Source organism: Rana temporaria, chromosome 2 (genome assembly GCF_905171775.1).
Source record: "Rana temporaria chromosome 2, aRanTem1.1, whole genome shotgun sequence".
Lineage (NCBI taxonomy): Eukaryota > Metazoa > Chordata > Amphibia > Anura > Ranidae > Rana > Rana temporaria.
The window spans coordinates 59,420,879-59,446,115 of NC_053490.1; the positions used below are offsets into that span (position 1 = coordinate 59,420,879).

General features: G+C 39.2%; 1 protein-coding gene across 7 annotated transcripts in view; it reads left to right on the plus strand.

Moving 5' to 3' along the window:
- Positions 1-25,237, plus strand: part of GRIA4 (glutamate ionotropic receptor AMPA type subunit 4) — a 430,528-nt gene that overhangs the window by 377,895 nt on the left and 27,396 nt on the right. For all 7 annotated transcript variants that reach the window (XM_040340234.1, XM_040340233.1, XM_040340232.1 and 4 more), the window contains exons 10-12: positions 7,258-7,464; positions 11,124-11,494; positions 18,609-18,807. In XM_040340234.1, coding sequence (XP_040196168.1) covers positions 7,258-7,464; positions 11,124-11,494; positions 18,609-18,807 — 777 coding nt within the window. The remainder of the gene's footprint in view (positions 1-7,257; positions 7,465-11,123; positions 11,495-18,608; positions 18,808-25,237) is intronic.

The window sequence follows — 25,237 nt, forward strand, 5'->3', positions numbered from 1 at the left end:
TTTCAGATGTCAATATCCTCTGTTCGGAATGTAATTAAGAAATGGCAGTCATCAGGAACAGTGGAAGTTAAAGCAGGATCTGGAAGACCAAGAAAAATATCAGACAGAACACCTCGCAGGATTGTGAGAAAAGCAATTCAAAACCCACGTTTGACTGCACGATCCCTCCAGAAAGATCTGGCAGACACTGGAGTTGTGGTACACTATTCCACTATAAAGAGATACTTGTACAAATATGGTGTTCACGGAAGAGTCATCAGAAGAAAATCTCTTCTACGTCCTCACCACAAAAATCAGCGTTTGAACTTTGCAAATGAACATATAGACAAGCCTGATGCATTTTGGAAACAAGTTCTGTGGACCGATGAGGTTAAAATATAACTTTTTGGCCGGAATGAGCAAAGGTACGTTTGGAGAAGAAAGGGCACAGAATTTAATGAAAAGAACCTCTATCCAACTGTTAAGCATGGGGGTGGATTAATCATGCTTTGGGGTTGTATTGCAGTCAGTGGCACAGGGAACATTTCAAGAGTAGAAGGAAAAATGGATTCAATAATATTTCAGCAAAATTTGGATGGTAACTTGATGCCATCTGTGAAAAAGTTAAAGAGAAGATGGCTTCTACAAATGGATAATGATCCTAAACACACCTCAAAATCCATGGGGGATTACATCAAGAGGCATAAACTGAAGGGTTTGCCATGGCCTTCACAATCTCCTGACCTCAACATAATTGAAAATCTATGGATAGACCTTTAAAGAGCAGTGCGTGACAGACAGCCCAGAAATCTCAAAGACCTGGAAGACTTTTGTAAGGAAGAATGGGCAAAGATACCTCAAACAAGAATTGAAAGACTCTTGGCTGGCTAGATAAAGCGTTTACAAGCTGTGATACTTGCCAAAGGGGGCAGTACAAGATATTAACTCTGCAGGGTGCCCAAACTTTTGCAGACGCCATTTTTTTGTTTTCTGTAATTTTGAAAGTGTAAATGATGGAAATAAAATTAACTTTTTTTGACATATAAGAATGTCTAATCTGTAATTTGATGCCTTTTGGAGATTTTTCCATCGTTCCTTGGTTTCGTTATGCACATTAATACAAATTTTTACCTGGGGTGCCCAAACTTTCATTCCCCACTATGTGTGCATGAGGCCCTGGAATTACATGGAAAGGCGTTTTTAAGCGGCACAAAAAAAATACCTGATGCTCCTAAAAGCATCTGTAAAAAGCCCCTGTGTGCATGGGGACTAAATCTTTTGCAAGAAACATTTCTGTACTAAGAACATTGGCTTTGCAAACCATTCAGTTTCTGCACCTATATAACTGTGCATGCACTACATGGCAAACAAATGTATGGTAAAATTATGGTTTCTAGTGGTCATAATAATGTATAGCCATTTACTGTATCCATGCTTTTGCTGTTATTATTGGGCTAAAAATTTAATTCTGCAAGGATATCGCACATTCGATTCAGGAACGCTTAAAACTATGATATTCATGGAAAAATTCAGCAGGCTATCCCATAATGCATTGGGCCTCTGAGGCAGCGAGTGCTTAGCGGGCAGGCTTGGCCTCAGGTAGCACTCACCCCTAGCGGGTTTCATCAATTAATATAGTACAAAATTTAAAAGCATAAACACATACATAAATTATTATAACAAAAGAGATACATTTAAAAAAATGCAAACTATTTTTTTTGGAGACTTTAAGGCCTCTCTGCTTCTGTCTCATTTTTTTTGCGAGGACCACTCAAAGTACCCTGTGCCACCTCTTTGGATCCATGCTACAAGACCAAAATGGCTTAATATATTTTACCGCATGCGAGGCTTGATTTACTAAAACTGGACAGTGCAAAATGTGGTGCAGCTTTGCATAGAAACCAAATCAGCTTCCATTTTCTTTTTGTCAAAACTTAATTGAACAAGCTGAAGTTAGGAGTTGATTGGCTACCATACACAACTGAACCAGATTTTGCACTCTCCAGTTGTAGTAAATAAACCCCAATGTATCACTACCAGGTGGTGCTTTTAAGGTGTTTATACAAAGCTATTCCCGATGCCAGCAGGGATGCCTCTGCTACCTGACACAGTTCTTCTACCCACAGGGGACAAACAGGCAGCATCATTAGAACCATCACCAGCAAGTAATGTTTAACAGAGGCATTCCAACTTTCAGCAGCAGCAGGCAGGTCTTACCCCAGGTAGCACTCACAGACATTGCTTGTATATGATGGTCAACAAGTAGGTCGGCGCCAGTTCCAAAACCAACAAACAACCTCAGAAGTTAAGAAAAGACTTCATGGACTTTTGAGTGTATAAAATGTACCAAGGAATTGAGCTTGTGAAACATGCGCTAGAAGTGTTGGCCTACCCTGCTGCAAGTGTCTTCTTAGAAAGAGTAGCTATTCAGTCTTTATCAACATGAACCAAACTTGGTTCTCAGATGGCTTCCACATGTCCTCTGTCTGTGATAGAATGTATTTACAAAATTAAAAGTACACACTGCTAGGTGGTGCTGCTGCTGTTACTGTTGTCTCTATATTCAGCATACCATAGCGTATCTGTAATAATTCTGATTCCTAAACCAATAGTGCTGGCCACCAAACCCAGTGCCAACCTAGGCAATCCCTGACATAGCCTTTTTTTAACCCTCAACCCTCTCTTGCCCCCCTCCCCCATCACAAAACAACAAAAAACAATAAATATATATGTGTTAAAGAATTGCATTTAAAATAAATAAAACAAAAAAGTTAAAAGAGTTAAATGTAAAGCTTTACATTTAAAACTTTAAATGTTTTAAATTCCTACTGTAAAGTCTATTTCTGTTTCTAGCTTGCTATCTTCTTAAAACTTCTAAGAAAAGAACCTTGTGTCCTCTGACAATGTTGATTAAGGGTTTTTATGAGAGCAGACCAATTCACAGCTCATACCATTTGTTAACCTGACACCAGTTGTCTCTCGTATTACAAGAAAGATGCCTTTCACTTTAAATTACTTTTCTTTAAAATGTTTTCAGGGTGCTTATGATATTGTGTACAAGGGTTTGAAAAAAATACTGTCATATAAAGCAAAATTTGAGTAGCCAACATACAGGGTTGATTTACTAAAACTGGAGCACTCAGAATCTGGTGCAGTTCTGCAAAGTAGCCAATCAGCTTATGACTTCAGCTTGTTCAGTTAAGCTTTGATGATTGGTTTCTATGCACAGCTGCACCAGATTTTGCACGCTCCAGTTTTAGTAAATCTCCCCCATGGTGTCACTGTTGGAAGTCTCAGATATCACCCTACAAAGCTGTAAATTGAATGTTGATCTTGAAGTGGCATAACATGCCCCTCCCAAACGCTGTACCCATTCTTAACTTTTTTTCAATAGCAACATTAAAATTTAGTGGGCTCCCCATATAATTGTTATGCATTTGGCTGCTGTAGTTGCCCTCCAGAAGCCCACAAAAACCCATCATTTTTTTCTTATTGACTTTAATGAGGTTCAGATTCAATGACTTCTGATTCCTGAGCACTCTGATCTGTTTGGTCCAACTGCCTGCAAATCGAACAGAGGCATTTTCAAGCAAATATATTCGTGAATTATGAATGTTCATCCCATAGCTTTTGTTGGTTAATCAACTAGTCCCACTACTGTGGCACTGTGTTTCTATAGTTGCCTCTCTGCACACTCAATTTTAATTTATACAACACCAAGCCCTTTATAAAAACAAGAGCTTAAAGCATATACTTGGCTGGATCATCACTTGTGAAGACAGGAGAGTCAGGCAGGACTTTGCATGCCTTACAGAACCTGGTTATGTTTAATTAAATGTCTGATAGTAATGCTAGAATGATACTGCATTACAGACACATATTTTCTGCTAGACATTACATTTGTCTATTTACAGTCTCAGTGCCAGCCTCTGCTCTAGAATTGATTTTTCTAATTCACTCACCATTCAAGAACACAGTTGAATATGTATGTAAAGCAAAAACCTTTTTTGGCAGATCTACACTTTCTGTTTGCTGTCTCTTTGAGTGGAAACCTCCCAGATGGGGAACTTCTAACCTCTCCCTAGTTTAGCAGGTAGTAAAAATAGGCTATGGCTTTATATATTGCATACTTTGTGTTGGTTCACACCAGCGTCTTTGGGCAGAGATGCCAATGCAAACACAAAAAGTTAAAAAGCCTTACTGTGTATAAGCCATTTAACACCAATGTGCTGGATTTATGTGGGTTGCGATAAATGAATGCACTGAATATAGTTAACATAAAAGTAAAAAAAAAAAGTAAGCAGTGCAATGATAACGCCATATAACAGTTGTCATATGCTATGCATTGTCGTGTGGTATACTGTGAGCCCACCCTTTGATGGATGGTACCATCAACCAACCAAGAGAATGACCAGTGGATTTTTTCCAGTTAAAAATTCTAAGAGATATGGTGCTCTTATATTTTAATAAATTAATTAAAATTGCACTACACCGCCGACAATCTTTTAGTTTGGCTCAAGCTAAAGCTGCTTTTTTTCCCCCCATATGATTAAATATTTTTATTATTTCTTTAATTTGTGTCACCTGAAAAGATAGAGGTAGCACTGAAATCTGCATTATCTTCGCTAAACATGGCTATAAATAAAATAGATCTCTGAATTTGAAAGGTAATATGGTTACAAAAACTGCAGAGACACTTGTGTATTAGTTTTGTTTTGTTTGCTTCTTACGTATACATAGTCCCACTTTTACTACTTAAGTAGAATTAATAATTGTATAATAATTTGCTTGTTGTATTATGGAGATATAGAAATTTTCTAATGAATCCATTAAGATAATTAACATATATTCATTACATATAGTATGTTTGAGTTCACAGTTCACATAACTCAAACATTAAGTAGTGGGACAAAATAATGATCTCCTGCTTCCTTCCAGTCAATCTCTTGTAATCCAAGTGTAGATAGTTGCATAAAAAACAAATTACACTTTCTATTTCAACTGAAATTATCATTACCAAAACGAATCAGTAAAATGCGGCATTACATCAAATGGATATTTGGATATCACAAGTACAATTGGAAAAACTATAATGGGCACCTATATACACATTTCATATTTTTTAAACACTGTACCTGTTGTTTTTACATCTTTTTGATCCTTGGAGTTTAAACTGTGAAATCCTTTGTGTATTTTGTTGTATTATTAGAAAAGTGTTGTAACATCAGTACATTTTTCTTTTAGTACTTTTCAGTGTATAAGCTGTCTTCATTACATTAAGGTGTTTGTTAAAAGTTTTTGTTTGTAAAAATTATAAATCCAGTGGAAATGCACTGCATTTTAAGAGGTATTTTCACCTTTATGTGTTTGCAAATTCATAAATGTGTATGTACTGCTGTAATCTATGTACAGTCGATTGCCAGCTGTAAGAGGGCTGTTGAAGTGTGTATGTTGTCATGAATTATCAAGGCAAAGTAAGTCACAAACTATCACCTTATCCCAGATGTAGTCTGAAGCCTAGTAGCATTTGGCACAGTGTTTTTGTTACAATTATTTATTCTGTTACCAGGACAGAAACTAAGGTTGTTCTATAATTTAAAGTGAACCTGGCCTGGCCTAAAAAGTGTCTAAGGTCACAAAAGTGCCAAAGTAAAATATCAATTTTAGTAGTGGCCATAAAAGCTATCCATGTTGAGGTGATACTCCACCTTTCCAAGGCACTAAGGTCTGCATTTGATCATTCACTGTTAAATGACATAGCATTCATGGACAGTAGAGGTGCTGGTATTTGAAAGTTATTAACATGGAGTTGGCATTAGTAACAGAAAGAGGCATGCCTTAATCTTGATTTGGGGAGTTAGGAGTGCATGGCCTGAGCCTAGAATCTAAGGGTCTCCACAGAGAAATAGAGATTAATTTCAAGACTAACATAAGTGTGTATAGAAAGTGCCAACAGTTCAGCACTGTTGTTATAAGGCCAGTCAAGTGTCTTATTAAACCCCTGAGCGGTATTCCCGAGTCTGGCTCGGGGTGGAATTTTAGAACCAAAAGCGGTAACCCTGAGTCAGACTCGGGATCGCCTCGCAGTGTCCACAGGCAGGGAATTACTTACCTTGTCCCTGGATCCTGCGATGCCTCCCCGCTGTGGGATCGAGCTGTGTCCTCGCTCGATTGACACAGTGCCTTGTGCTGCCGAGCTCCGTTCCCTGCGACGTTACGACTCACGGCGGCGGAGATCGGCGCCAAATTCAAAAAAGTTAATACACACAATACATACAGTATACTGTAATCGTATAGATTACAGTACTGTATGACAAAAATACACACCCCCTTTGTCCCTAGTGGTCTGCCCAGTGTCCTACATGCACTTTTATATAATAAAAACTGTTCTTTCTGCCTGGAAACTGGAGATTGTCCAACCAAAAAGTGTCCCTTTATGTCAAAAGTGGTTTTAGACCAGCTAGAAAACAGCGATAATAAATTAGAATCACTTGCAGAATTGAGCGATAGTGATTTGTGGGGAAATTCGTCATCAAACAATAAAAGTAATGACAGCAAAAATTCTGCAACTGAGCAAATTTCAGTGTTTTGAATTTGATTATTGAATAATTTTTATTATAATTATATTATTATTTGTTATAATTATTTATAGTTATTTATTATATTATAATTTATAATTTTGTTTCAAACTTTATCATACCCGGGATGTCTACTAGACTCATGTTTGGTCAGATTTAAGTGAGTTATTCCTAAGAATTACAGGCCTACAATGTAAAATGCCAAATTTCCATGCAAAATAATGGTACCGCTTTCAGCACCTAAAATCTAAAAATAATCATACCGCCAGGGAGGTTAAGAGCCACTAACCACTTTATGGTTCTGGAAAGCCTGTGATTCCAGTGATCATAAAAGTTAAGCATCAGCTGTAAAATTTAGAAACCTGGCTGCTGGGGTTTTTCCAGTTTTTGTGAAGTCATATGGTAGATGTTGTACTCAGTCCAAATTTGCAGATAGTATGGTAATTATCATATATTATTTCTAGATAATAGGTTATGGTTGGAGCCACATCTTGCTCTGGATTGAAATTGTTGCCTAAAGGTGAAAATACTCTTTGACCTTGTAACCAGTGCAATAAATATTGTTTAGTGTATTCCAGGTTATGTAATTTTCTAACAGGATTGTGTAGACATCTTGTAACCTGTATGAGAACATAAGGCACCTCCACTTCAAATCATTCCAAGCATGTTTCTCTTTCAAGCTCTCCTCTTTTCATTATAGGAAGCCCCTTATGTAATGTACAAGAAAAACCATGAGCTGTTGGAAGGAAATGATAAGTTTGAAGGATATTGTGTAGATCTGGCCTATGAAATTGCAAAACATATTGGTATCAAGTATAAAATTGCCATTGTTCCCGATGGAAAATATGGAGCAAGAGATTCAGACACAAAGATCTGGAATGGAATGGTGGGGGAGCTTGTATATGGGGTAAGCATATAATATCTCATAATTACATACTAAGTTCCAGATTTTACAATTGTATAGCTGTAGTACCTACATAAGACACTCTGTTAATTACAAACAAACCACATTTAAAGTGTATTTCAATTTTTTTTTATCACATTTTGCAAACCCTCAAAATATGTTTTTGTACACTACCGCACACAAATTATGTCACTCCTTCAGAAAAAATATATTCCAAGTCCGTTATCTGACTGTCCCTGTCCATAGCCACACCTCCTGATGTGTTTCGACTTGATTTGGCTTAGTGGTAGAAATGGTGGTGGCTAAGGAAGGAGGGCATTCCATAAATTAAATCCAATAAAAACAATCAAAAGCATATGTTGGTAACTGGCAAAAACATAGTTTTCATACAGACACGTATCAAAAGACGTGTTTATTATAGGCCATATCAAAATGAGTAAATGTACTCAAAATAGGTGGGTAAAGATGTTCCATATACATACATGGAAAACTAGTGAATACAATAGTGAGAAATGAATCATAGAGGTGTGGCTGTGAATGGGGACTGTCAGATGAAAGCCATTCTGAAAGAGTGATGTTATCAGTGTGTGGCCGTTTTTACAAAGACATTGCGGCGCAATAGAGCTGGAATGGGCTGTTATGGCCTGCACCTGTGAATCACAAGATAGATGAGCAGAATCTGGAGCAGTACTTAACAGTAGAGGCTACCCCACAATATGTTTATTATGTGTTTCTATTCACATAGCATAACTAAAAATATATATTTTTAATATCTCTTAAATTTTTAACTTAATTTGCACAAATCAGGGACAGACAGGGACAGTTTTTCAACATACAATGCAGAAACCAAGCATTGGGATCTTCAACCCTGTGTGAACAGGCAGTGTTCAAATCTAATTTACAACTGATAATTGAATCTGCCATCACATTACAGAGAGGGTTAACTTCCCACAGCTTCCTCCTTTTAACATGACATAGGAGGGTAAGCTTCAATAAGAAAAAGGCAACTAAACAGGTAGCAACTATTTCCCGTAGCTATTTTTTTTAAGTTATGCTATGCTAATGTAAATGTGTACCACAAATAAAGTAGGTGTAATTCCAGAGTGACTCCAAAAGTGGAAATATTGTTTTGTTGTCTTTCAGTAATATATATTTCAGTGACTACTATAGGTTCAGCAAATGAATACCTGTCTCAATACAGAACCCTGCAAATGTATGCAGGGCATGAGTATGATAAGGAGCAAAAGCTGTTCTTGCTTAGTTGTGGTGGCTGTTTTTGTATTGATCAGTACTGTAAAGTATTTTTGTCCTTGGTTTTTTTTCCGTCACTTAGGCCTCATACACACGACTGAGGAACTTGTTGGAAAAGACACATAGTTTTCCTCGACGAGTTCCTTGTTAGGCTTGTCGAGGAACTCGACAAGCTTGCTTTGCATACACACGGTCAAGACAAAATCTCCTTGTTCTCAAATGCGGTGACGTACAACACATACAATGGCAGGGGAAGTTCGATTCCACTGACACAACCCTGGGGGCTGCTTTTGCTAATCTCATGTTACTGCGTGTTAAGTAAAAGTTTGGTAAGAGACGATTTGCAATTTTAAGTCGGTTACAGCGTGAAAAATGTGTTATCTCCATTACAAATGCTACTTTTACTCCCGTCTCATACTTTATTCTGAGCATGCGCGGGTTTCTTAGCATACACACGCTCGAGTTTCTTGTCGAAAACCAGCCTAACGAGGAACACAACGAGGATATTGAGACTCCCGTTGAGGAAAAAGAGAACTTGTTCTCTTTTTTTCTTGTCGAGTTCCTCGACAGTTTCCTCTATGAAAAAACGTACACACGACCGTTTTCCTCCGCCAAAAAAGCTCTCCCACCAAGTTTCTTGATGGATTCTGTTGAGTTTCTCGGTCGTGTGTACAAGGCTTTACTGTGATTGTTTTTTGTCATTCTTTTCTGTCATTTTAAAGTAAAGTAAAAGTATAATTTTTGTGAAAATGAATCCCTATCAGATTCTTAAAAATGGAGCTGAAGGGTTCTTGCTAAAGAAGAGATAGTGTACTCACTTCTCTGGTGGACTGTGTCTCCTACTTCCCCTCCATTGAAGCATTTCAGCCTCTGTATGACTCTTTGGCAATCAGTACTTAAACAATGTTGGATGCCTGTGTCCCCTGCCACCTGCTGTGGCTCTATCCTCTCACCCCTATGTAACTGCTAAGTTCTGGAGTTAAATATGGGTTAGAGGATGAAACCATGCAAACATGAGGAAAACGCGAGCACCCAAGACTCCCAGGAGTTTGAGGTGCCTAAGTAGACTGTTAAGCCATGTACACACGATCGGTTTGTCCGATGAAAAAAGGTGTTTCCATCGGTGTAAAAATATAGAACATGTTTTAAATTTTTCCTATGGATAAAAAAACGAAAGGAAATTCCGATCGTCTGTGTGGAACTCCATCGGAGAAAAATCCACGCATGCTCAGAATCAAGTCGATGCATGCTCAGAAGCATTGAACTTAATTTTTTTTCGGCTCGTCGTAGTGTTTTACGTCACCGTGTTTTGGCATGGTCGGAATTTAGTCTGATAGTGTGTATGCAAGTGAGTGGAGACTGTTTAAGGGCTTGTTTAAGGGCTTGTTGGCCCACTTTTATTGCAGAGAAAGAAAACAAAATGTCCAACAAAACAAACCATTGCCCACACAGGTTTCCACCATCAATGCAAAAAATAAAGTGCAATTCAGCCTCCTGGCTCTCTTTAGCAGAACCGCTGCTGTGGCTTTGTGCCTTGTTCCTCCTGACCGTGTAACAGTGTCCCTGGTTTCATGTACAAATGCCATACCTTTGTTAGCACTCTCTCTTTCACAGCTTCTCTCCTGCTGCAGCCCACAGGCTAGGGTCCCCTGTATGCTCTGTCAGACTGCACCACGCAGACATTCATGCTTGTGGTTGCTCCCTTTAATCCACATCGACTCCTCTGGAGGGCGGAGCCCAGGACCCTGGTCCTGACTCTACAAAAAGACCAGTACCCACCTGCCCTCTCCTAAAACCTGCGTAATCTCCGGGTTCCAGGTTCCAAACCAAATTTTACCGGGCACAGAGGAAACTGAGAAAACTGTTTTCTCCAAATTAGACAAGCACTCTGGAGCCCCTCAACCTGCCCAGTTGAGAATCCTGGGTGAAATACACCCTGACAGATAACTGCCCTGTCACAGTACCTACTTACAATTCATTTTTACATGGTTTTATGTCAGTAAATAGGTGTTGTAATTGATGACACTGTAATAAACCTTGGAAATAATTCTTCTTTGATCTCTTGTACTAGTTACAAGAAAAAAAAAGTTGAATTGGTTTGTTTTTGTAAAACTCCGCAGGACTACATTGTATTATCACCATTCTGCACATTTCTTCAAATGGTTTTACAAACTTAATAATGCATATATTTGATATGTAAAATAACTAGGTCTAAGCCATGGGATCTAAAATAATAGTTCATTCAGAATCCATTGTTCAGATTTGCACAATTTGTTAATTGATTCCAGCATGGATGAGTTTTCCTTTGGTTATGAGGAAACATTCGTAGACTGTCCTAGATTCTTATAATTTTCATGTGTTCTTAAGGAAAATGTTATTAAATGTTATAAATTATCACCTCTGTTTTACAGAAAGCTGAGATTGCTGTGGCTCCTTTGACTATCACCCTAGTGCGAGAGGAGGTCATTGATTTTTCTAAACCTTTCATGAGCTTAGGAATTTCCATTATGATAAAAAAGCCACAAAAATCAAAACCTGGAGTCTTTTCATTTTTGGACCCATTGGCTTATGAAATTTGGATGTGCATTGTTTTTGCCTACATTGGCGTCAGCGTAGTTCTTTTCCTTGTAAGCCGATTTAGTCCTTATGAGTGGCATACGGAAGAACCAGAAGATGGAAAGGAAGGACCCAGTGACCAACCTCCAAATGAATTTGGGATTTTCAATAGTCTTTGGTTCTCCCTTGGAGCCTTCATGCAGCAAGGATGTGATATATCACCAAGGTTTGTATGCAAAATTTCCAAACGAAATGTCAGATTGTGTACACTGAACAAACACATTTTTTTTTTTAACTCTGACATATAAATATAATATTTCTTGCCTCAATCAGAATGCAGTTTTAATGTCTATAGCATATCCCAGGAGTACTCAACACTGTTAATATTATTAGAAGTACTTATAGAACACCGTCAATTTAGGCAGCACTATACATATTTATTATACATTCACATCAGTCACTGCCCTCAAGGAAATTACAATCTAAGGTCCCTAACTCACATAATGCACCTACTAGTACTAATTTAGACAGGAGCCAATTAACCTAATACATGCCTGAGGCCCTGTACACACGACAGAGTTTCTCGGCAGAATTCACCGAGAATCTGGGTCAAAACCCGGATTCTGCCGAGAAACTCTGTCGTCTGTACACTTTTGGCTCGATGGAGCCGCCGAGGAGCTCGTCGAGAAAATAGAGAACATGTTCTCTATTTTCTCGTTGTTCTATGGGAAAAGGCGGCCCGCCGAGCTCCTCCGCGGCTTCATCCCAGAACTCGACGAGGAACTCGACGTGCTTGGCACGTCGAGTTCCTCGGCCGTGTGTACGGGGCCTTAGGAGTGTGGGAGGAAACTGAGTACCTGGGGGAATCCCACACAGGTACAGGGAGAACATAAAGATTACAGGCAGGTAGTGCCAGGGCTGGGATTCAAACCGATGACCCTAGTGATGCTAGGCAGAAGTGCTAACCACTTAGAAAATGCGCTACCCCATAGACTAGAAACTGTTTTTTTTATGTGCAAATTTAAAAAATGTATTTAAATTCTTTCATTCATTTAAAATATGAGTGTATTTGAAAACAAAATGCACCCTTCCTCTTCCCAGAAGAGTGAAAGCTGCTATAGCCAAAATGATCCGTACTTTAACTGTACTTCTCAGCGCCTCATTATGGATTCCAGCTCAATAGTAAAGCTGTTACATCCCTCCCAATCTCCTTTTGAGAGTCTGTAGGGCACTTTCCACAATCCCCTTTGTGCAAGACCATTAGAATGATAATAAAATTCCAATGTGCACATGTAAATTCAGCTCCTGGGTCAAACTTGCTGTGGTGTATCCCTCTGAATACGTTCACCACATATTTGCCTTCACAAGGTTTGAAGAGAAAAAAAAGTATCTAGCCACTGATCCAGCGCTTCAAGTCCTGAGTCACTTGTATTAATAAAATATCCTCTAGAAGCTAATTCATCCAAGGAACATCATGTTGGATTAAACCATGTTAACTTCACCCTAAGTTTAGCACCAAAAACAATATAAAATGAATTAGAATTATTTAGGGTTTTTATGGCACTCCCTGGGTGGGGGAGAGCACAAACCCCAGATGCACAAGAGTTTTAATGTGGTGAAAGATTTATATAGTAGTATATATATATAGTATATATATAGTATATATATATATATACTACTGTTCAAAAATTATTCAAAAATTATAGGCAGGGGTAAAAACATTTTGTCAATTAGGAATGCTTTCAGAAATAGAAGTGTTAATACTTTATTTTTATCAGTTACCAAAATAGAAAGTAAATTGACAGATAATACATTTAATTCAAATCAATGTTTGGTTTGACCACCTTTGCCTTCAAAACAGCATCAATTCTTCTAGGCAAACTTGCACACAGTTTTTGGTTGAACTCGGCAGGTAGGTTGTTTCAAACATCTTGGAGAACTAACCACAGATCTTCAGTGGATGTAAGCTGCCTCAAGTCCTTCTGTCTTTTCGTGTAATCCCAGACAGAAATCTAGAAACTCCTACCGTGCCACATCTAAAATACAAAAGAAAAATCAGAACACATTGTTCAGAAAAAACATACAAAAATGTTTTATTTTTTTTATCAAAAATTTTATTAGTACAAAAATAAAATCTTATAACCACATAAAAACAATGACCCCCTAAGTTGTAACGCATGTTCACATAAACCAACCCCAACTCTGGAATAGATAAGGGCTACCCACTCATATATACAATGTATTTATAATGTACACAGATTGTTGCTCGAAAACATGTGCCCAAAACATTGCTCCAAGTGCATGCTGTCAACGCGGACCAATTGTGGTTGTAAATTATGCTTAATGCAATAAGCACATGAATATTAAATAGTGTTCATAAATACACAATGAAAAAGTATATAAAATCTATATGCACGTTAACATAAACTCTGGGTGCTTGCAATGTTGTACATCATTTTTTTTATGCTTTTTAGCAATCTGTAGGGGGTCATAGCAAAAGTCTTCCTAGCTATTACCTTTTATGTGGGTCTGTTTGGACCTGCTAGTCTCTTTCTTGCTCCTGTGTCTGCCCCCAAGATCTTTCTTTGCAAGCAGTCCACCAGTGATATCATTGCAATTATCCAGAATTTAACAGGCATATAGATTTGATATATTTTTCAATGTGTATTTACAAACATGTAATGTTCTTGTTTTTTTTTTTTTTGCATTTAGCATAATTTACAACCCAACTTGTCCTGAAGAAGTTATATCTAGAGTGAAACAGGTTGACAGCCTGGACTTGGAGCAACGTTTTGGGCACCTGTTCTCGAACAACAATCTGTGTACATTACAAATATATTTTATATATGAGTGTGTAGCCCTTATCAATTCCAGAGTTGCAGTTGGTTTATGTGAACAAGCATTCCCCTTTGACGGTCATAGTTTTAATGTTGTTAGTATGAGATTTTAATATGTATTAATAAAATTGTTTGATTTTATAAAATATTTTGTCTGTCTCCCACTATGCCTCTAAAGTCAACCTTTTCTCTGAACAATGTGTTCTGATTTTTCTCCAATCCCAGGCAGACTCAATGATGTTGAGATCAGGGCTCTGTGGGGGTCCAAACCATAACTTTCAAGACTCCTTATTCTTCTTTACACTGAAGATAGTTCTTAAAGACACTGGATGTATGTTAGGGGTCATTGTCATGATGCAGAATACATTTGGGGCAAATCACATGCCTCCCTGATGGTATGGCATGATGGATAAGTATCTGCCGGTGTTTCTCAGCATTGAGGACACCTTTCGTCCTGGCCAAATCTCCAACTCCATTTGCAGAAATGCAGCCCCAAACTTTCAAGGGACCTCCATCATGTTTCATGTTGATGTTCATCATGTTGCCAGCAGACACTCATTATTGTACCACTCTCCAGCCCTTCGGCGAGCAAACTTCTTCCTGATACAGCCAAATATTTCAGATTTCGACTCATCAGTCCAGAGCACCTGCTGCCATTTTTTTACACCCCAGTTTGTTATGTTTTTGTGCATAGTTAGGTCACTTAGCCTTGTTTCAACTTCAGAGGTATGGCTTTTTGGCTGCAATTCTAACATAAAGGCCACTTCTGGCCAGACTTTTCTAGACAGTAGATAAGTGTACCTGGGTCCCACTGGTTTCTGCCAAATCTGTGCTAATAGCACTGCTGGACATCTTCCGAGGTCGAAGAGAAGTAAGCATGCCGTGTCCATCTGCTGTTTTAAGTTTCTTTAGCCGACTACTGCATCTACAGTGCTCAATGTTGCCCATTTCTTTGTGCTTCTTTTAAAGAGCTTAAACAGCACATCTTGAAACCCCAGTCTACTTTGAAATGTTTGTCTGGGGGAGGCCTTCCTGATAAAGTATAACTACCTTGTGTCTTGTTGCTGTGCACATTCTTGCCATTGTGTATGACCTGTGACATGAAACTGTCTTCCACAACCTCATTTAGTAGCAGAGTTTGGCTGATCTTCACCCCGTTTTAAGCCTCGTACACTGCTGTTTTTGTGTCAGTCAATAACTGGGTTTAAACCTCCATATGAAATTGATGATTATTAGCACCTGACTCCAATCCTACAAAATCCCTGACGTTGTGGAACTGTACAAAACATGAAAGGGTAAGAATTGATGGTGATTTGAAACGAAAGGGTAGTCAGACCAAATATTGATTTGATTTAGATTTTTCTTCTGTTCTCTCACTTTGCATTTTGTAAATGTTAATATTTTACTTTACAGCATTTCTTCAAACCCACCTAAAACTGTTGCACAGTACTGTGTGTGTATATATATATATATATATATATATATATATATATATATATATATATATATAAAATATATTATACATATATATTTATATATTGCATTTGCATATTTAGCTTTTTGTCTTGAGTCCCCCCTTAAACCATTAATAAGGACTGTGGAAAATGGCTGTCAATTCTGACATCTTTGTGGGCACACAGCACAGAGATTTCGTGTTTCTCAAACCATCTGTGAGCATTTTTATGACATAGCCTTTTTGTTTGAATATTTTATGGCTACAGCTTTATATGTGCACTATATAGTAATACCTAATGCTGTATAAATAAAGCTGTGCAAATGTACAGCCATCTGAAGCTTTACCTCTTAGGAGGGCTCAGTAAATAAGTAAAAATACTAAATAATTTATCAAAGATGAGTAAAAGATTTGTCTCCACAGAGAAAATGCTTTACAAACACCCAGAGAAACTTACAGAAAACAATTGCCAAGAGGCAGACAAGCTGTAAGAGCTGTACGTCACATTGTAAACAGTTCCATGCATGGGGGGGAAGGGGGCTCACAGCCCCACCACCACCCCCTGCAATATTCCAAGGACATCCTTTCATTTCTAAGTCCCGTGTAAAGAATCCGCCTTCCTCTGTTGTTCACAGTGTTACAAGCTATGATCTCCAGCCCACTGTCTTTTATGTGGTTCTGCAATACAAGATTTATTAATTAGCACTGCAGGTAAAACCTGGATCTACATTCCCTGGTCCTTTAAAACATAGTTGTCATAAAATCTGATTGTACAATCTACTTTAAACCTAAAACAACTACGTAGTACAATAGCTTGCTTAGTTGGGCATAATTCAATGTATTGTTTGGACAGGCACTGGCATTATATCGTTTTTGGTAGCTCATCATACGTGCTTCGATCTGACCATACAATCTTTGTTCAGTCAACTTTAGATTTAACTGAACTATGTAAAATCAGAACCAATCTAATCTATGGAATTAATTTGTATCCAATCAGGCAGGTCCTTGCAGCACATACCGTAGTTGTTGATGGATTTAAACTGGATTGTAAAATAATTTTGTAATGTGTGTTGTGAGCTTAAAAGAGATTGTACGGTCGGGTTGTGATATGTGTGGCCATCCTAAAGCAGAACTATACACACCTCCACTCCAGCAATCCCATGTTCATGGCCACCCACGCTGGCCACATAATCTGGTTTCTGTTACATCTCTGGGCTTTATTGATTTTCAGTAGAGTGGGACATGGTTTGATTCTCTGATGAATCTTTACAGATATCCACAACCTTAACTGGGAAATGTGTCCTCCAAATGACACTGGAATTGTCTGTATTTTATTGTTAATAGTGTTCAGTAGAGGGTAAGAGATACAACATTCCATAATTCATTTTCTGGCCGATTTTCCATATGAAAATATAAATAGACTTTTCTTGAGATCCCCTGATAGCAGGGCTAGTGCTAGACTACTTTGCGCCCTAGGCAAGACCAGTTACTTGCACCCCCCTGCCTTGCACAGACCTGCAAGCGCAAAGGAAACACACAGCATCCCTGTGCACTTCACATGCAGTGCCTAATGTGCATGGGCCCTAAAGGTGGTTACTGGAGTGCAGCTGTCCAGGAATACTACCCGTATTCCTGTCCTTTTAACATGGTGACAGGAAGCCAACACCTATGCTGCACAGCTGCCAGGTTACTGTCGCCACACTAAAAGGACAGAATTAGAGTGGTATTACAATCAGTGTTTTTAAAGGGGGGCACAGGCATCTCCTGTTTTTTTCTTTTATTTCTGCCATGGCAAAACACTTTCTCTTGCCTCACCTCAATCACTGCAGAACCTTCACTCACTGCATGCAGTTCTGAATCTTGTGTGCAGATTTCTCCTCACATCCTCACAGAGCCACTTCATCCCATACCCACTAAGACAGGAAGCCTTCAGGATGAAGATTTAGTTGGAATGATGGACAGTGCACTTTGTGTACCCATTGGCTGAGGAGGCAGTGGCACCACCACCTGATGCCTTCTCAGCCAATGGGTATCTGAAGCTCAAAGGTCCCTCCCTCCTAACATTACACAGGACTTACCGAGTGCCAGCATATTATTTTACAATTCGGGCAGGCTGGAAACACATGTATTATATAATGGGATGATCTGTAATCACTGTCCCTACCAGGCCACCCTGACTACGATCAGCATGAAGAAGACAGGTGGGTGGCAGTGTGACACCCACAGCTGAAAAGCTACATTAGCCTAGCTGCTGTGACATTAATGGACCCCCCTTATCTATGCCCCTGCTGCAGAGAGTAGAGAAGCCAGCAGCCCTGGCTGCACCCTAGGCAGCAGTGCCCCCTAGCTGCCTAGTTCACCTTTTAGTAGCGCTGGCCCTTTCTAAGAGATGGGTTTCCCAGTGAATGAAGGCCATGTATTTGGGCAAAGGTCCAGACAAGGGTGTTTCTGAAAATGCACACCAGAGTCTGTGCTACACCAAACAGGCTGCATAGTGAAGGTTTCTAGGCAGCAGCGGTGCAAGTAATCATAACCAATGTTCAAAGTGCTGGAGGAGGTGAGGGGTAAAAAAGGATAAGTTTATTAATGCCCTCTTCCTCCAACTGTCAGACGCCATGAAGGCATATAGGATTAGAATATGCCACCTAATAATACTTAACTTTGCAGTGCAACTATTCCATTCCTTTGCCATAGCCAACAGTGCTTACGGATATGGGGGAGTATCTGACCTTCTGTCAGGATGCAGTGCTCAGGCCTGGCAGTTGATGAGCAAATTAGAATAGGTGGTTGTTTCTTCAAGAAAAGATGGCACTTTGCCATGAATGGACAATGTGACAGAGTCTCCTAAAACACAACACTTGAAGATGGAAATGTTCTTCATGTCATTTTCCTTATAACTCCAGTATAGGTGGTCTTTAATTTGAAAAATATCTTGTGTTTTGATGACATCACTGTACTCTGCACTATCATGTTTCATAAGTGTATGTAATGAACTGTGAATACTTAAAAACATGGCAGCTGAAATCCTGTACTGACACATTCATGTTTAGATCTCTCTCAGGTCGCATTGTTGGAGGCGTATGGTGGTTCTTTACTCTCATTATTATCTCATCTTATACGGCTAATTTGGCTGCCTTTTTAACGGTTGAAAGAATGGTTTCACCAATTGAAAGTGCTGAGGACCTTGCCAAACAAACAGAAATTGCATATGGAACACTTGATGCTGGGTCAACTAAGGAATTTTTCAAAGTAGGTGAATCTACAGTATTTTTTTAATCAGTTTTATCATAATTTAAGTAACAGATATTGGCTGTAAAAATGTAATTCATTTGTGAAGCTGATATATTTGTCTACATCATAATGCTAATCTGGCCTATCACTAGTCATCTAACAAGCAGTATGCAGTCCAGCTTGGTTAACGTTTACATAATGGGTAATGACAAGTCCAATTTTTGGAATGACTGTAGTTTGTAAACCACGACAGCTGTGTGATGATGTTCAGAACTATGTTTTACCCTTATGCGTTAATATAATATCCCCAAATCCACAGAGATGGAAGAGTAGACCACATGAATCCAGGACTTTCAAAAGCAATTCCACCAAGATATAATTTCTCTTTATGAGTAGAGCAGAGCAGGGATTGGTCAACTAGCTTGGATCCTGATTGAGAGATCTCACACTTCATGGAACAGCCACGACATTGAATTTTTTTCGACCTTTCTTTATATTTTTGTGGAGAAAACAGGACATTGGTGTCCAATATAAATCCAGCAAGGCTGCACACAGTACAGGATTTGGGTATAGAGCTTGACATAGAGTCATATTTGTCACTACATATGTTTTCATTCCCTGCCATCTATTAATTGGAAAGGTCTAATATATTTGAGGATCCTTACAGTCAAGGACAGGTACTGCTAGATAATGAGTGATATAGCTTTTTTGTCTTATGGTTGCATTAAAGGTCAAAGGAGTATTGTACAATAGTAAAGACTAAACCTTCTCTCAAAACTTTGAACATGTAGTGGGAAAAAAATGGATCTCTTCTAATGGTGGCCCCACGAGCTTCGTACACAAGTAGCAGTGCTCTCACATTGGAGGAACAGGAGTTATTCAGATCTTCCTTCATATCTGAAAATACTGGATATTTCTCCTTGCTCCTGGCAGCTGGGGGGAGCAGCAGATGAGCTAAGGAAAATTGAGTATGTGCAGCTGGTATGGCTTCCATCAAAGTGAAGTCTATATTTGATTTAAGGGGTCAAAGAGTGACAAACAGAGCGGTATCTTTGCACAGCTTCTTCCACTGCCAGAATCCACCATAATCCTCGCCCATTATTGGCAAAATTACAAGTGCAGTACATCAAGCCCTTTATTTTTCTTCATGGAGTAAAGAGATAGCACCTGCTCAAAAGGAAGATTTCCCAAGATGCAATATAATCTGTGTGAAAATTAGTGCCTCTGACTACCTCACTTGCTACTATGATAGCTTAAACCAATTGTGGTAAATATTTTTTTTACAATAAACTCACATCCTGGTGGAATATCTGAGCACAGTTTATTCAGAAAACTGAAACTTGAACGTGCCATCTGCTGATCTTTACTTCGCACTGCAGCTCAGGTCTCTGATGTGCACACCTGTCCTAATAAAGGAAGGCTTAGGTAGAGTGCTGGACATTCAGCCTGTGATTAATCATCATATTTGTTTGAACTGATTAGGCTGTCTGACTTCTCTCTGATGCCCTGGATTTTTCTTGCCATGCCCTGGATTACTCCTGCAAAATGTTCGAACTGCATTAGTGCTCAGAATGTGTGTGCTGATCATCAGCCTGTTATTCCTGCTATTGTCAGTCATTACTCTGTCTATTTGTCTGAAGCCTGGACTCTGTTTCAGATTGATTTATCTGCACCTGACCAACAGCCTACTGACTCTACTACTATCTGCTGTTGGCTCCTACTATCTGTCTTAGGACTTACACCGCTCAAGCAAATGTACTAGCTGCTAGTATGCAGTCAGACAGATAGACTCCGAACTGAAAATTAGCATTTTTCAGTTCAGAGTTTTACAAATGCAAAATTATGTTCTAAACAGATTCAAAGGACAAAAAGAGGAAAACATTTAAGGGATTGTAGTGCATGTAAAAGGAAAGGTATTACTTAAAACTGGGAAAACTGTGGTTAAAAAAATTTGAATCGTTTTTTTTTCTTGCAGTTTTCCTATGGGAAACACTGCGAGGGAGCATACACATGGCCGGTTTTCCCAACCAAAGTTTTCCTGGCAGTTTTCCTGTCGGGAAAACCGGCCGTGTGTACAGGGGTTTTACCCCTTGGTTTTCCTGGCGGTCTTTTGACCGTCGTGAAAACGGATTGTGTGTACTAGGCAGAAGAAGCACAATTATACTTATCTATCTCTGTTGTCCATGTTCCTCGCCAGCACTACTTATGAAATTGATGACCGGTGTTATGTATCTCGTGCTGCAAAAGACCGGTCACCTCTTTTAGACATCCTCACCCCAATGCGATCTTTTGCATCCTGAACGGACCCTACCTCTGGACAACCAATAGGAAGTGTTCATCTTATTGAGGCCGTTGTGTGGACACCTAAAGAAAGACCCTTCTTGGGAAAGAGACCTGGAACTTGGGACTCCAGCATGTTACATGACCATAAATTAAGGTAAGTATTTTAGTATATTTTTAACCTAAACAAGCAATTAATTAAGTAAAGTAGAGGGTTGGGGGAGAGAAAAGTAGAGGTGGGTGGGAGGGCTAACAACTGAAGGAGTTCAGCTTGAGTTTTTTTTGGGGTTTATACCAGCTAATTATTTCATATACTTTGTCAATCTGTGAAAATACACAATTCATTATTTAAATACAGGTGGTGCAGAATTATTAGGCAAGTTGTATTTTTGAGGATTAATTTTATTATTGAACAACAACCATATTCTCAATGAACCCAAAAAACTCATTAATATCAAAGCTGAATATTTTTGGAAGTAGTTTTTAGTTTGTTTTTAGTGTTAGCTATTTTAGGGGGATATCTGTGTGTGCAGGTGACTATTACTGTGCATAATTATTAGGCAACTTAACAAAAAAAAAATATATACCCATTTCAATTATTTATGGGGTTCAGATCAGGTGAACAAGGAGGCCATGTCATTGGTTTTTCTTCTTTTATACCCTTTCTTGCCAGCCACGCTGTGGAGTACTTGGACACGTGTGATGGAGCATTGTCCTGCATGAAAATCATGTTTTTCTTAAAGGATGCAGACTTCTTCCTGTACCACTGCTTGAAGAAGGTGTCTTCCAGAAACTGCCAGTAGGACTGGGAGTTGAGCTTGACTCCATCCTCAACCCGAAAAGGCCCCACAAGCTCATCTTTGATGATACCAGCCCAAACCAGTACTCCACCTCCACCTTGCTGGCGTCTGAGTCGGACTGGAGCTCTCTGCCCTTTACCAATCCAGCCACGGGCTCTTCCATCTGGCCCATCAAGACTCACTCTCATTTCATCAGTCCATAAAACCTTAGAAAAATCATTCTTGAGATATTTCTTGGCCCAGTCTTGACGTTTCAGCTTGTGTGTCTTGTTCAGTGGTGGTCGTCTTTCAGCCTTTCTTACCTTGGCCATGTCTCTGAGTATTGCACACCTTGTGCTTTTGGGCACTCCAGTGATGTTGCAGCTCTGAAATATGGCCAAACTGGTGGCAAGTGGCATCTTGGCAGCTGCACGCTTGACTTTTCTCAGTTCATGGGCAGTTATTTTGCGCTTTGGTTTTTCCACACGCTTCTTGCGACCCTGTTGACTATTTTGAATGAAACGCTTGATGGTTCGATGATCACGCTTCAGAAGCTTTGCAATTTTAAGAGTGCTGCATTCCTTTGCAAGATATCTCACTATTTTTGACTTTTCTGAGCCTGTCAAGTCCTTCTTTTGACCCATTTTGCCAAAGGAAAGGAAGTTGACTAATAATTATGCACACCTGATATAGGGTGTTGATGTCATTAGACCACACACCTTCTCATTACAGAGATGCACATGACCTAATATGCTTAATTGGTAGTAGGCTTTCGAGCCTATACAGCTTGGAGTAAGACAACATGCATAAAGAGGATGATGTGGTCAAAATACTAATTTGCCTAATAATTCTGCACTCCCTGTATTTATCTATGTGTGTAAACATATACTGTATATAAGCTTTACTTGCTATTTAAAGTACTATATCATTGTCCGTAGCTTGATTTAACATGGCATAGAATACACAAGAGGTACAATTTATAAGCGTACTTTCAGGAAATTGGTGCCTCTGTGATTTGATTGATGGTGTTTGCTGCTTATGGGAGATAGCGGAATTCCTGGCAGCTGAACACAGTGAGTGTATGCTGATATAGCAGCAGTGTTTTGGTATCCATACATTTAACAAATTTATGAAAGAGCTTTAGTTTACTTTGCCTCGGGCGAACATGTATTATGTTTGTCATTTGCATCGCACTTATTGATCTGGGCACATGAGGTAAAGGGTGTCTATGTGCATAGATCATTACTTTTCATTCCTTGGGGAGCTGAAAGAAACAAAAAATAATTACAAGAACATCATATGAGAAATCCAGTATAATAGTTGCTGGCATTGATGGAATTGTTATGCATTAGATGCCCAGTGGGAATTGTTTCCTCTATTAATGAGCTTTAGTCCCAGTAATATAAAAAAAAATAAAGCCTAACTGCAGTGAAAACTTAGTGGAGGTAGGCACAGATACAGCATAATTGTGCCTGATTCTGCCGGTATTGGCAGACATAATCAGTTATTCTTGGTATTTGGTTTAGGAGATTAGCATATTTGAATATAAGAAATCCTCCCATCTTAGAAATCTATACTATACTGCTTTGAACTTGGAAGCAAGACTAAAGGCCATGGGCCAGATTCACAGAGATCGGCGTATCTCTGTGCGGGCGTAGCGCATCTTATATGCACTACGCCGACGTAACCTAGAGAGGCAAGTACAGTATTCACAAAGCACTTGCTCCCTAATTTACGGCGGCGTAGCGTAAATGGGCCGGCGTAAGCCCGCCTAATTCAAAGTAGGCTGGTAGTGGGCGTGTTGTATTGAAATGAATTGTGACCCCATGTAAATGAAGCGCTGAACGAACGGCGCATGCGCGCGCATGCTCAGATTCACGTCAAATTTACGCCCTAAGATACGACGGCTCAATGGCAACGACGTGAACGTAACCTATGCCCAGCCCCATTCACGTACGACTTACGTAAATGACGTAAAAATATACGCTTGTTCCGACATCCATACTTTGCATTACCTGCGCCTCATATAGCAGGGATAACTTTACGCCGGACGTAAGCCTTACGTAAACGGCGTAGCTAAATCCAACGGGCGCAAGTACGTTGGTGAATCGGCGTATCTAGGTCATTTGCATATTCATCGCGTAAATCTACGGAAACACCCCTTGCGGCCAGCGAAATATGCACCCAAGATACGACAGTGTACGGCAACTTACGTTGGTTGGCTGAAGCCATATTTCAGGCGTATCTAGTGTAAGGAATCACGCGCATAGATACGACGGCGCATCTGGACACTTAAACTGCGTATCTGTAGATACGCCAGCGTAAGTGTTCTCTGAATCTGGCCCCATGTCTTTTTTTAGGAGGTATTCTTTAGGGAAGAAAAAGTAAAAAAGTGATACTATTATCATTATAATAAAAATATTAAAATGTTACTATATAACTTAATATCTAATCAGCAGATTTTTTTAAAATTCCTATAATCCTGCCATGAAAATATTTGTGCCCCTGATGGATATTACAAGTGACCATGATGATCAGGAAACCAGTACAAAGTAATGAAGTGCAACTGCACTTTGCAAAGTACACAGTAATTTTGCCCTTAGTAAATCAACCCCTGTGCTTCAGAGGCTAAGTTCACTTTCTGACTAAAATGTGATATGCAGACAAGGAGTCCAAGTAGAATACGCTGTGCAGTTTTGTATCAAACTGCATGCACAGCATTTGAACATGGGAGCACAATTGCTGCTGTGTTGCTGGGAAGGAGCCATCAACAGATTGTGTGTCCTGCCAAGTACCCAGTACGACTATGTATAGAATGTTGGAGTTTTTTAGCCAGGATTTGGGAATGACCAAAAGAGCTTACAGGTATTTCCGCTACATTAAGCAGCATTTTCTTTAAAACTGCACAGTGTATTTTAATCTACTAGGACCCCTTGTCTGCATAGCCTATTTACTCAAAAGGTGAGCTCAGCCTTTAACAAACAAAATGCAGTTACTACTTAGCTCTACTTAAATTATAAAATTATTATAGAACTTAAAATGGAACCACACAATGCCTGCTAAAGCTACTTCCATTATTTCCCTACTTTTGTTCTCAAAACATGTATCTCACTTCAGGTCTGTTGTAAAATAAGACTAAATGCATTGTACGGTTTCTTTAAAAGAGATATCTGGAAAAATGACATACAATCCAATATTACAATGTGTATGCAAGAAAACCAAAGAGCTGCAACCTATCGCAACAGAGCATGAAACTCTGAAAAAACGTTCCCATAATCCCTGACGCTGTCTTTTTGGCAATTACCCAACTTTAGACATAAACTAATTAGCGGGAAACTGACTAAAAAGGAGACAAACAAGAGAACAAAACCTTGCACACGCGTATCCAC